General features: G+C 43.5%; 1 protein-coding gene across 1 annotated transcript in view; it reads right to left on the reverse strand.

Moving 5' to 3' along the window:
- The window catches only part of Scp2 (sterol carrier protein 2), a 60855-nt gene that overhangs the window by 17025 nt on the left and 29802 nt on the right, over window positions 1-14028 (reverse strand). The window contains exons 12-13 of the mRNA XM_090334817.1: window positions 13497-13650; window positions 2499-2592 (exon numbers count right to left, since the gene is read on the reverse strand). Coding sequence (XP_090190943.1) covers window positions 2499-2592; window positions 13497-13650 — 248 coding nt within the window. The remainder of the gene's footprint in view (window positions 1-2498; window positions 2593-13496; window positions 13651-14028) is intronic.

The raw sequence follows: 14028 nt of genomic DNA on the forward strand, positions 1-14028 counted from the left end.
TGTGATCATGGCTGTCAAGATACCCCATATACGGTCTCAAAACTAAATCAATAATGAAATCTCCTCAATTCTCCAGCAGCTGAAACAATGAAATGTATATCACATTTCACCAATAAAGAAAGTCTCTTTTTAGAGCTATAGGTAAGATTGTTTACTATTTACTATACAAAAGTAATTATGGCTGGATGCTGGTGGTTCATGCCTATAATCCCTACCTATTTACCAAGCTGAGATCTGAGAATCACTCTTCAAAGCCAATGTCAGGAACAGTACAAAGACCCTGAGTTCAAGCCCCAGACACTAGTATACACACACACACACACACAAATACAATCTTGGAGGTATGTGGAGGTATAGGTCATGTGCTAGGAACTATGAACAAAAAAAAAATAGTAGTATGTATTATGTGATCCTAGTTTTGTAAATTTGTAAATTCATATACAGAGAGAGATTACTATAAGAATATTCATTATTGTTAACAGTCTAGTAAACTCTGGTAGAATTTGAGGAAATTAAATTTTTTTTAAATTTTATGTTTTTATTGGATTTGAACTTAGAGCCTCTCCTTCTAAACTGATTTTTTTGATTGGCATCATGTGCTCTACCCCTTAAGCCACATCTCCACTTGGTGAATTGGAGAAGAGTCTCTCATTTGTCTGCATAGGCTGGTTTTGAAACTTGACCCTCAGATCTTAGCTTCCTGAATAGCTAGGCCTGAACCTTATGTGTTTGTCTTAGGTTTTTGTGTGTGTGTGTTTATGTTTTTATATGGTTTTTGTATGTTTCTGTATTTTTAAAAAATATTTTTATATGTCTCTATTAAGTGAATTTTTTTTTGGGGGGGAGCCAATCCTGGGGCTTGAACTCAGGTCCTGGGCACTGTCCCTGACCTTCTTTTGCTCAAGGTTAGCACTCTACCATTTGAGTCACAGCATTCCTTCTAGCTCTTTTGGTGTATGTGGTCCTGAGGAATCAAATCCAGGGCTTCATGCATGCTAGGCAAGCATTCTACCAATACTCACAGCCTGTGAATTTTTTAATCAAGCTTTTTTTTTTTTTGGTTGCCAGCCCAAGACTGGCAACCAAAACTCAGGGCCTGGGAGCTTTCTCTGAGCCTCTTTGTACTCAAGGTTAGTGCTCTATCTCTTGAGCCTCAGAGTAACTTCTGGCTTTTGTGAGCACTTTACTGGAGATGAGAGACTCACACTCTTTCCTGCCAGGGCTGGGTCCAAACCGCAATTCTTAGATCTCAGCCTCCCAAGTAGCTACAATTATAGGCCTAAACCCTATGTGCGTGGCTTAAAATCATTATTTTCTTACATGTTTCTACTCAGTGAATTTTTTTTTTTTATTAATCCTTTTTCTTTTTTTTGGTACTGGTCCTAGGACTTGAACTCTGGGCCTGGACACTGTCTCTGAACTTTTTTGCTCAAGGCTAGCACTCTACCACTTGAGCCTTTTCTCCTCATCTAGCTTTTTGGTAATTTATTAGAGAAAATAGACTTATGGACTTTCCTGTCTCAGTTGGCTTTAAACCATGATCCTCAAATCTCAGCTTCCTGAGTAGCTAGGAATACTGATATGAGTCACTGGCACCTGGCTAATCAGCATTATACTTTAGAACAAGATATATATTAAAATCTAATTTGAAAACTATAACTGACTCCTTTTTAGAAAAGATTTTTGTATCACTGCACTAAGGGCTCAATTAAAATATTCTTTGGATCATTTTAAGAAAATCCTTTTTTGGGCAAGGGACAGTATTGGAACGCAAAGCCTCAAGCTTGCTAGAAGCTGTTCTATCACTGAGCCATGCCCATGCCCTCAGCCTTGATATTTATTTATTTATTTATTTACTTATTGCCACTCCTGGGGCTTGAACTCAGGGTCTCAGCACTGTCCTTGGACTTTCTCAAGGTTAGGGCTGTATATGTGGTACCAAGGAATCAAATCCAGGTCTTCGTGCATGCTAGGCAAGCACGCTACCATCAGGCCAAACTCCCGGCCCCTGATACTTATGTTTGAGATATGGCCTCACTTCCTATCCAGGCATGAACCTGGGCTGTGATGTGTGTCCTACTTGGGATGACAGACATAAGCAATCACAGTAGCTCCTTTCGCTGAGATGAACTCTCAAAAACCTTTCTGTGTAGGCTGGCCTGGAGCCCTGGTCATCCCAACCTCCACCTCCACGTACTTGGGAGTACAGGCACGAGCCACCACATTCAGCTACAGGCTGGCCCACCTAGCCAACAGTGACTACTTTAAAAAGTATTTATTATGGCTTCTTAACTCACATCTGGAAATGTTTACACTCATGACATGCAATCTTACTACAATTATAAGGAAACCTAACAGACACTTAGAAATCTAAAACAAGCTCTTAACACTTCACAACAGAACATTCATTTTCAGCTTGTGCACCTCCAGTCAATACCGGGCACTCGTGTCCACTTCCTAGCCTTAAAAAACCCTGTAATGCTTTACACGACTCTTACTTCTTCAAGCTTCTTCTCAATCTCCTTGAAGATAAGGTCTGCCTTGAATCCGCTGCCTGCAGAGCTGGTGGGTACAGCCGCAATCTTCTGTGTTCTAAAGGAAGCACAGAAGCAATTTGTTTTTATTCACTGAATCACACAGGTAACAGTTCTTGACATTTGTAACATAGAAGTTTTCAAAAACCCTAGGAACAGAGATGTTGCAACTCCTGTCTACAGAAAATCTTTAGTCTTCATATAGAACAATTAAGCTTTGCTTCCTTCATTTCCAAATACATTAAGTTGAAAATACAATATACCAAAGAAGCTACCCAAATGAAATACGTTAGCTAAAAACAGAGATTACTAACAAGCATAAAAACATACAGAATATAGTGGCTGGGAATTTGGCCTAGTGGTAAGAGTGCTTGCCTAGTATGCACAAAGACTTGGGTTTGAATCCTCCACACCACATACATGGAAAAAGCTAGAAATGGTGCTGTGGCTCAAGTGCTAGAATACTAGCCTTGAGCAAAAGCAGCTCAGGGACAGTGCCTAGCCCCTGAGTTCAAGCCCCAAGATGGGAGGGAGGGGCAGGTTAAGAAGATAGATACAGAGCAGATCTATGTATATGTTAGATACGCTACTTTAAATAGTGGTCCAGGAAGGCCTCTCTGGAGAGGTAACATTTAAATTAATCATAAACTATATAAATAAGCTAGCTCTAGGGTGATTCAGATGAGGAAGCCAATTGTAGCCTGGAGGACCTTAGGTATAAAGACTATAGGTGGGGAGGCCAGTAGAGTGCTTGCCTAGCACACACGAAGCCCCAGGTTCGATTCCTCAATACCACATATATAGAAAAAGCCAAAAGTGGTGCTCTGGTTCGAATGACACAGCTCTATCCTTAAGAAAGCCCAAGTATAGTGCCCAGGCCCTGAGTTCAAGCTCCCAGACTGGCAAAAAAAAAAAAAAGGGCTGGGAGTTTGGCCTAGTGGTAGAGTGCTTGCCTAGCATCCACGAAGACCCGGGTTCGATTCCTTGGTACCACATACTTAGAAAAAGCCAGAGTGGTGCTGAGGCTCAAGTGGTAGAGTTCTAGCCTTGAGAAAAATCCAAGGACAGTGCTCAGGCCCTGAGCTTAAGCCCAAGACTGGCAAAAAAAAAAAAGGAAAAAGAAAAAGAAAAAAAATGACTATAAACTTAAGGTGGAAAGTAGCTTGGTAGCAATTAAAGAAAATAAAAAACCAGTACTGCTAGAGCAGAGGACAAGGGTCAGAAAAACACAAGGGGCACATAGCCAGTCCTTTCACAGGTCATAGTCAGAACTTGTTTTTGTTGTTCTTATAGTATTGACCTCAAAGTCAAAGCATCATGAATACAGGCAAGTGTTCTACCACTGAGCTACACTCTCAGCACTAGGAGTTTTGGTTCTAAGGGCTCATTTAGAGTTCAAGTTTAGAGTTTGTGTATGTACAAGGCCCTAGGGTAGATTCTCAGTACCACATTAAAAAAAAGTTTGTAGTTTTAGTGTCATAAAGATAACATGGATCTACTGTATATGCTTTGAAAAGTAAACCTGGCTGTCGGCTGGAAAATAGGGCAAGTGGGAAGTAGGGAGATCAACAGAGGCCACAGCAATGGTCTTGTGAGATGGTGGGAATCAGAACAGAGTTCTAGGGCATGGGGAACAGTAAGCTAAGTTTACACTTCAGTTTTATTGTTCACCTGCAATGCACCATGATTAATTCAACAACTGCTGTTGATTGGTTATGGAACCAATTGTCTGTGGACAAAACCTCCACGATTCTGAGGAAGAGGAGGACACTTTAGGCTGCTAGATACTGCCAGACCTCCCTACACTCGTGAAAGCAGGGACAAGAGCAGGAAGCAGCAGGAAGGGCACGTTAGCCAGGGAGAAGCGCAGCAGCTGCTCCTTCAGCTCTCCATCCTCCCAGCTCGCGTTCTTCTCCTTTCATCTCCTCATGACAAGCACTTAGAAACTGCCTTGGACTTTACTTGTGCCAGCAAATGTCCAAAGGACAACTAAATGCAAAATTTAAAAAGTGTACCCTCCATTATGCATCTTTCTCCTTCCCCCTGAGCTATTCCCTCTTGTAAACACTTTTCTGTGATAAAATCCTTAGTGCTAAGATAAAACTACCCTCCAAGAAACAAAGACCTTCTCCTTATAAGGCCTAGACTCAATCCTGATCAACCAAAACATACTTTGCTAAGACTATACAATTATGTCTAAACCCCTACCACTCCAGGTCGTCCTCTAGCTAAGGCTCTTATTATACCTCCAAGGCAGGATGAAATGCTTTCTGCCTCTTCCTTCTCTGACCTTTGCTAGTACTGCTCTCTGACTGGCATGTATTAGCGTGAGTGGCCAGATCCTCTGAGTTGGGCTTCTTGTCTGAGACTCCAGTTATGCCCACGCTTCAACCCAGTTCTTCTTCCCCTTCCCTTTCACTCCTCTTCACAGTTCCTAAATGTCGAGTGTCTGCTTGCTATATGCTAGGCAAGACATGTTTGAGGCACATGATATAATGGTGAGCCTGTCCTCTGGAACCCCACTGTTTAGAAGCCTGTCTAGAAGTCTGGGACAGGCTTCTAAAGCAGCTGCTGGTGATGAATCCAGAAAAGCATGTCACAGAGGCCCAAAAGGAGAAAGTCCATGTGGGAGGAGAATCTTTATCAAATGCTGCCAAAAGGTTGAGCACCCACTGGGTTTGGCAACGTGGAGGGTACACGTGAACTTTGACAAATGCCAGGGTAGAAGAAGTCAATGACGGTGAACTGAAGAGTGATAAAGAGAGGGAGGTGGAGAGAGCACGGCCTCTGGAGGGGAGCACATTCTCAAGGGAGAACACATGCTGGTGTGGGGTAGGACAAAATGGCACCGCTGACTAATCTCCAAGAAATATAACACCGCTGCTAGATATGGGCAAGGATCCTGTAAATTTTTTAAACTCTTATAAGTTTTCAATTGTGCTAAAATGCACATAAAACTTAAATGTCTTGTTTATTTTTAAGTTTAGTTGTATTAAGCATTCTGAAAACACTGTACAGCCATCACCACCACCCACCTCTGTTAACTCTTCTCATCTTGTAAAATGAAAACTATAAACAGAAACTGTGAACAGTAACTCCCTGCTTTCCCCTTCTTGCTACCCGTGGCAACTATCAGTTTTCTGCCTCTATGACTGTGTCTACCCTAAAAGTCTCATATAAGTGGAAGCACATAATAGTACTTCTTTTTGTGACTTCCTTATAACACTTTGCATTATGTTCTTGAAGTTCATTCATGCTGTAGCATAGACTTTTAAGGAAGGTTTGTGGATTCTAAGGTATCAGGCATGTACTATCAAGGCAAGTGTGTTTGGTGATGGTAAGGAGCCACAAGAAAAGTGATGATGGAGAGGAATCTTAAGGTGACAGAGTGGGATCATGGGTGAGAAGGTTGATGAAAACAAAGAGGAGCAGATGAAAGCAATTCCAGAAAGGTCTATCAGTCTTGGGAGCAATGCTGAGGGAGTCTGAATTGAAAGACTTTCCCTTTCTCAAGGAAGCATAGGAAGCAAGGGGTGCCAGGGTTCATAAGAAAAGTCTACAGAACTAAGATTGTTCTATGAGAACAGTCACATCAACCTGAGGCAGGAATGCTGCCTAAGCAATACAGCACACAGGGCAACTTCAGGCTCCCATGGTTTTGCCACTGCTGTTCCGGGTTCTAGAATACCTCCACACTTGGTCAACCCCATCTCTCCACAGTCCAGGAAACTGGTGACTCACACCTATAATCCTAGCTACTCAGGAGGCTAAGATCTGAGGGTTGGTTCCATGCCAGCCCAGGCAAAAAGTCCATGAGGCTTTTTCATCTTCAATTAACTACCAGAAAATACGAAGTGGTGTTGTGGCTCAAAGTGGTAGTGTTAGCCTTGACTGAAAAAGCACAGGGACAGCACCCAGGTCCTGACTTCAATTCCCATGACTGACTAAAAGAAAGAAAATTTTTTTAGCAACAGTTCCCAACACAGAACAGACATTTAGTACATAGCAACTAAGTGGAAGAAAAAGTCACTTCTCAATCCTTTTCCATTTAAAGCAGAATTATGCAGCTTACCAGCTTGGTTTAAAAAAATTCTGGGAGCATGGTCTAGCCTAGTGGTAGAGTGCTTACCTAGCAGACACAAAGCCCTGGGTTCAATTCTTTGGTATCACATAGACAGAAAAGGCTACAAGCGGTGCTGTGGCTCCAGTAGTAGAACACTAGCATTGAGAATGCCCAAGAACAGTTCCCCAGCCCTGGCCAAAAAAAAAAAAAAAATCTGAATGAAAGCTGGGTAGCAGTGACTCACACCTATAATCCTACCTTCTTAAGAGGCTGAGATCTGAGAATCGCTGTTCAAAGCCAGCCAGGGCAGGAAGGTGATGAGATACCTACCACCAATTAACAAAGCCAGAGGTAGAGCAGTGGCTCAAGTGCCACAGCTGGCTAGCTGTGCTAGCTTTATTGTGTGTTTGTGTGTGTGTGTGTGTGTGTGTGTGTGTGTGTGTGTGTTGCTCCTGAGCCTTGAACTCTGGGCCTGAGCACTGTCCCTGAGCTCTTCAGCTCAAGGTTAGCACTCTACCCCTGGAGCCAGAGCACCACTTCTAGTTTTCTGGTGGTTAATTAGAGATAAGAGTCTCAAGGACATTTTGTGCCCAGGTTGGCTTTGAACTATGATCCGCAGATCTTAGCCTCCTGAGTAGCCAGTGGCATGACTAGGTAGTGTCAACTTTGAGTGAGGGCTGGGAGTTTGGCCTAGGGTAGTGTGCTTACCTAGCATGCACGAAAACCCAGGTTCGATTCCTTGGTATCATGTACATAGAAAAAAGCTGGAAGTAGTACTGAGGCTCAGTGGTAGAGCTCTCTTTGAGAAAACCCAAGGACAGTGCTCAGGCTCTGAGTTCAAGGCCCAGTACTGGTGCACTCAATGGTCCAGTCTTTATCTTTTTTTTGAAAAGCTTAACAAGCTATGGATTAACCTCTCTTAAAATGTACACCTAGAGGGGCTGGGAATGTGGCTTAGTGGTAGAGTTGCCTAGCATGTGTGAAGCCCTGGGTTTGATTCCTCATTACCACATAAACAGAAAAAGCTGGAAGTGACACTGTCTCTCAAGTGGCAGAGTGCTAAGCTTGAGCAAAAGAAGCTCAGGTACTATGCCTAGGCCCTGAGTTCAAGCCCCAGGACTGGCAAAAAATAAATAAATAAAAATGTACACCTTGGGGGGCTGGGAGTTTGGCCTAGTGGTAGAGTGCTTGCCTAGCATGCACAAGGACCCGGGTTCAATTCCTCGGTACCACATACATAGAAAAAAGGCAGAAATGGTGCTGAGGCTCAAGTGGTAGAGCTCTAGCCTTGAGAAAGTCCAAGGACAGTGCTCAGGCCCTGAGCTCAAGCCCACGACTGGCCAAAAAAAAAAAAAGTTTAAAAAAAAAAATGTACACCTTGGGCCAGGAGTTTGACCTAGTGGTAGAGTGCTTGCCTAGCATGCACGAAGACCCGGGTTCGATTCCTCGGTACCACATACATAGAAAAAAGGCAGAAATGGTGCTGAGGCTCAAGGGTAGAGCTCTAGCCTTGAGAAAGTCCAAGGACAGTGCTCAGGCCCTGAGCTTAAGTCCAGGACTGGCAAAAAAAAAAAAAATGTACACCTTAACTGGGCACCAGTGATTCACACTTATAATCCTACGTACTCAGAGATTGAGATCTAAGAATTGTGGTTTGAAGCCAGCCTCAGAAGAAAAGTCCCCAAGAGACTCATCTCCAATTAGCCACTTAAAAGCCAGAGATGGTCCTGTGGCTCAAGTGGTACAGCCCTAGCTTTGAGTACAAAGATCAGGAACAGCTTCCAGACCCTAAGTTCAAGGCCCACAACTGGTAAAAAAAAAAAAAAAAAAAAAATGTACACCTTGACTAACCCCACACACACGTTCAAAACTGAATATATCACCTTAAACTTAGAAATTACTTACACACAAAAAGATATTTTTTTCTCTTTCCTGTCAGTAATGGGGCTTGAACTCAGGACCTGGGCACTTTCTCTGAGCTCCTTTGCTCAAGGCTAGTGCTCTGTGCCACTTCTGATTTTCTGGTGGTTAATTGGAGATAAGAGTCTCCCAGACTACCCTGCCCTGGCTAACGTCAAACCTCCATTCTCAGCTCTCAGCCTCTTGAGTAGCTAGGATTACAGTCATAAGCCACCAGAGCCTGGCTTCACATTTCTTTCTGATATTGTTGTTCTATTTTAATATATTGTTCAGGCTAGTCTCAAATGCCTGGGCCTCCAGCGATACTTTCATTTCAACCTCTTCACTGTTGGGACTATAGATATAGCACACCATCTCACCTGGTCACTTGTGATTTTTTTTTTTCTTTCCTTCCCTCACTTTCATCCTTACTTGGCTTTCTTGTGATATGGGGATTAACACTTTATCAACTGCCTCCAGTCCTGGCTACTCATGATTCCTTTAATATATAAAGTTATCTTCGTATATACTTAAAGTTTTTATTTAAATTTTATTTATATTTATGTATGCTTCCTAGAGTAAATTAGTATGTATAGTGTTATTGGAGAGCTAGATGAATCAGCAGAATATTCTAGTTGGTGTAGAATTCCCTTACACTGGAACCTTTCACTGGAAGGCTGACATAGGCTCTGCTTCAACAATATTGCAGAGTAGTCAACATAATAGGAATTGGAACTGAACAGAAATGGTTAGAACCTTGATTCCTATCACTTCAGATTTCTTTTTTTTTTGGGGGGGGGGGTTATGGGGCTTGAACTCGGCCTGGGCATTGTCCCTGAGCTCTTCAGCTTAAGGCTATCACCCTACAATTGAGCCAAGCCCCACTTCCCATTTTCTAGAGGTTAATTGGAGATAAGAGTCTCAGGTCCTTTTGTGCCCAGGCTAGCTTTGAACCTTGATCCTCAGATCTCAGCCTCACAGGCATGAATCACCTCGCCTGGCTTTCACTTCAGAATTTCTTTTTTTTTTTTTTTTTTGCCAGTCCTGGGCTTGAGCTCAGGGCCTGAGTACTGTCCTTGGACTTTCTCAAGGCTAGAGCTCTACCACTTGAGCCTCAGCACCACTTCTGGCTTTTTTCTATGTATGTGGTACCGAGGAATCGAACCTGGGTCTTCGTGCATGCTAGGCAAGCACTTTAACCACTAGGCCAAACTCCCAGCCCTCACTTCAGAATTTCTTGAGACAAATTTTTAACTCTGATCATCAATCTCATCTATGAACAAAGTATAATACTACCATGTGGGAGATCTATAAGGATCAAATAAAGAAGTGGGGCCAGGGAGTGGCTTCACTGTAAAGCACATATCTAGCATATAACAAGCTCTAGTTCAATTCCAGGAGAGCACAGATGGGAGTTTGGCCTAGTGGTAGAGTGTATGCCTAGCATGCATGAAGATCCAGGTTCGATTCCTTAGTACCACATACATAGAAAAAAATGGAAATGGTACTGTGGCTCAAGTGGTAGAGCTCTAGCCTTGAGAAGGCCCTGAGTTTAAGTCCCAGGACTCACAAAAAAAAAAAAAAAAAAAGATGAGTGCTAGGCTCTATGCTGATAGCTCACACCTATTTAGCTACTCAGGAAGCTAAGATCTAAGGAGCGTGGTTCAAAGCCAGCCAGGGAAAGAAAGTTCAAAGACTCTTATCTCTGAAGAAGCACCAAAAAAGCTGGAAGCAGAGCTGTGTCTCAAGTGGTAGAGTGCTAGCCTTGCACAAAAAGAAGCTTAGAGACAGTGCCTAGATCCTGAATTCAAGACCTTGGACTGGCAAAAAAAAAAAAAGATAGTGAGGAGGGCCAGGACTGTGGCCTAATGGTAGAGTGCTTACTTACTGCCTAGCATTCACCAAGCCCTGCATTTGATTCCTCGGTGCCACAGACACAGAAAAAGGCAGAAGTGGTCCTGTGGCTCATGTTGTAGAAAGGCCTTGAGAAAGCTCCAGGACAGTGCCCAGGCCTAGCCCTTGAGTTCAAGAGCCAGGACTGGCCAAAAAAAAAAAAAAAAAAAAAGATGGCCAGTGGAGAAATGAAAATCAAACCAAAATCAGTTGGGGTGTGGTGGCTCACACCTATAATCCTAGCTACTCAGGAGGCTGAATCTGAACATCAAGGTTCAAAGCCAGCCCAGTCACTAAAGAAGGTGAAACTCTTATCTCCAATTAATCACTAGAAAATGGGAAGTGGGGCTGTGTGGCTCAAGAGATAGGGCGATAGCCTTGAGCTGAAGAGCTCAGGGAAAGGGCCCAAACCCAGAGTTGTAAATACCAGTTCCCCAGCACTCTGTAGGCTGAGACAGAAGAACTGAGAATTTATATCTAGTCTGGGAGACAAAGCAAGTTCCTTGACAGCTTGGACTAAGATCCTATCTCAAAAAAAATTAAGAAAAGGAATAAATCATTGATAAAAATAAGCTGGATGAATCTTAAATATGCTAAGTGAAAGAAGTCAGACATGACATTTGTGAAAAGTGAAATCTACAGAGGTGGAAAACAAATCTGTGGCTGCCAGGGACGCAGGGTAGAAAAGGGCTGATGGGTACATAAGGAATTTGGGATGAATGATGAAACTGTTCTAAATCCTGATCGTGGTGACAGTTATATGACTGTCTAGAATCTGCATGTCAAAACTTGAAGTACACTAATAAAGGTGAAGCTTAGCCAGCTTACCCAGGGGCTAGTTGCTCATGCCTCTAAACATAGCTCCTCTGCAGGCTGATATCTGAGGATCAGTTCTAAACCAGCCCAGGCAGGAAAATCCATATGACTCTTTTCTCCAATTAACAGAAGTGGCAATGTGGCTCAAAGTGGTATAGTGCTAGCCTTGAGCAAAAAACGCTCAGGGACAGCACCCAGGCCCCAAAATGGAAAAAATAAAAAATAAAAAAGGCAAGTCATACTATATGTAACTTGTACTTTAAAGGGGGCAGGGGTAGGGGTGGAAGAAGCAAGGAATAAAGTGAGTTAAAGTAAGTTCTAGAAATAGGTTTCATTTAATCTACCACAAATAAAATAAGACTCCGGAATACTACAGAACACAAACTTATCCATTTCTATCATAAATAGCTCTCGACTTATATAAAAGAACGCAATGTTGTAATATAAAGCCAATATTCATGCTCAAATCTGGTCTAATTGGCTGGGCGCTGTTGGCTCACTCCTGTAATCCTAACTACTCATGAATCTGAAAATCACAGTTCAAAACTGGCCAGATAGCCAGACAGAAAAGACTCTTATCTTCAATTAACCATTCAAAAATGGGAAGTGTCATTGTAGTGCCAAAAGAGCTCAGAGACAGCACCCAGGCCCTGAGTTCAAGCCCCATGACCAACTAAATAAATATATAAAATGTGTATAGTTAACTTTAACTGCAAACAAATGCAGTGGTTCCAGCACTTAAGCATGACCTTTCCTTTACATTTCATGGCTCTGTGGAGACACTGAACATTCTCCACACTATTGAAACAGCCTCCTATGAACTCTTGGCCTCTGATCTCTTCTCCATCTAACTCAAAGTAATACCAGTCTGATCTATCAAAAATATTATAATAGGTGTTCTATCACTAAACCAACCAAAAGTATCAATATCGATCAATTTCTTTTCAATCATTAAACGTATCAGCTGGATTTTTCTTCATGTTTTTGCCTTCCCAAAAGTATCGATCGGTGAACAATTCTTTCACTTAACTATGCAATCTCTTAAAAATCAAAGTACTATGAGAATTTCACACTTACAGATTCTCTTGTCCGATGTTCATAATTTTCTCCTCTGAGAAAATTAGATAGCTATTCCAATCATGTAGACTGTGGTGATGCTTTATAATTTGATGTTTGCTAGGGGTTTTGAGTTCCAAATATGAACAGTATAGAATCAATAAAAATCAGACAAGAAAATATGAGTCATCATCTTTTGATTTGACTAGACACATTTACTCAATATAACAGAAACCTAGGGGTGGAAGAGGTCATAGTCTTAAGCCTCCAGAAACCAAAACTAGGATAAGATGTACCAAGTGCTGTGAATAAAGGGAAATGATACTTAAGATGGATCTTAATTTTTACAACAGAAGTTATATTTTGTGCAGGTATTCTGAGACGGAGGAAGAGACAACTTGTAGGAGATTAAGAACATAATAAATTCTGTAAAAGCAGTGACATGTCCTCTGTAAGTGATGTGAATAAACTGCTGAATTATTAAACTGATTATTGAGAGAGAGTGCTCACTAAAAGCTAAGACATCCTTTAAAAGCATCTTTATACAGGCATTCAATGTCATTCCCACTTGCCTAACCTCCAGTGAAGTGAGACACTAGACTGCCAGGTATTTCAGAAAAGAAAAAAAAAGGCGGGGGGGGGGGGTAGACAAAGGTGTCTGGATACAAGAAACTCAATATACAATACAGTAATTAAACAAGGAGAAAAGTAGATTCTTTTTCTCTGGGGGTGGGGGGTGTCATGGGGCTTGAACTCTGGCCTGGGCGCTGTTCCTGCACTTCAGCTCAAAGCTATCACCCTACTAGGGCCAAGCCCTCTTCTCTTTTTCTAATGATTAACTGGGGATGAGCGTCTCTCCGCTGTGTATAGCCTGGGCTGGCTTTGAACCTTGATCCTAAGACCTCGGCCTCCTGAGTAGCGAGGATTCATGAGGGGAAGATCTGGAGGCTTCCCACAGGCTCGGCCAGGGCCGCCGAGGCAGAAGATGGGGGCCGTCTGCATGGATCCGACGTACCGCCCCCGGTCCCGGGCCCGGGGGAAGGTGGCGGGGGGGAAACCCGCCCACGCCCGGGGCGGCCCGGCTCTGGACCCGGGCTCCGGGGTCCTGGCGGGCGAGGCGCCGACGGCCAGGGTCGGAGCCCGGCGGGCGCTGCCCAGCGGTGTGGTTCTCATGCTTGAAGTGAGACAATCAAACGCGGATCCTCCACGGGGGCCGAACCCAGCGAGGCACGTACCTGGCGGCCTCCGGGAAGCCCATCCTGTAGAGGGTGACGACCACGGCGCCGCCGAGACCCAGGTTGTGCTGCAGGGCCACCTTCGCCGCCGGAACCTGCCTCCTTCCGGCCTCGCCGCGCAGCTGCCAGCAGAGCTCGGCGCACTGGGCCAGGCCTGGCGAGTCGAGCACAGAGCGGCAGAGGGCTGGGCTCAGACAGCAGCCGGCTTCCACCGGCTCTCCCACGCCAGACGCCGGGGAGCGGCTATTCGTGACTTGAATCAAAGCTCTCCCCACGTCAAGCCCAAGTTCGCCTCAGTAACTTCTACAAAGGGGGTTTTGCCACAGCTAATCTACCCAACCTTTGCTCTCTTTGGACAATATACCTGGCTTTCAAATTGCCTGAACCCTCCAACCTGTCATTCGGGGCACATTGAAAATGAAAAAACAAAAACAACACTGTATAGTATTCATCAGGCTAGGGAAAATGTCATCAAAATAATTTAACTTTGCAACCTTCAAAGTATACACGGAAAGGATTGGGGAGTTCACTT

The sequence above is a fragment of the Megascapheus bottae genome, chromosome 6 (genome assembly GCF_031878675.1).
Source record: "Megascapheus bottae isolate mThoBot1 chromosome 6, mThoBot2.hap1, whole genome shotgun sequence".
NCBI lineage: Eukaryota > Metazoa > Chordata > Mammalia > Rodentia > Geomyidae > Megascapheus > Megascapheus bottae.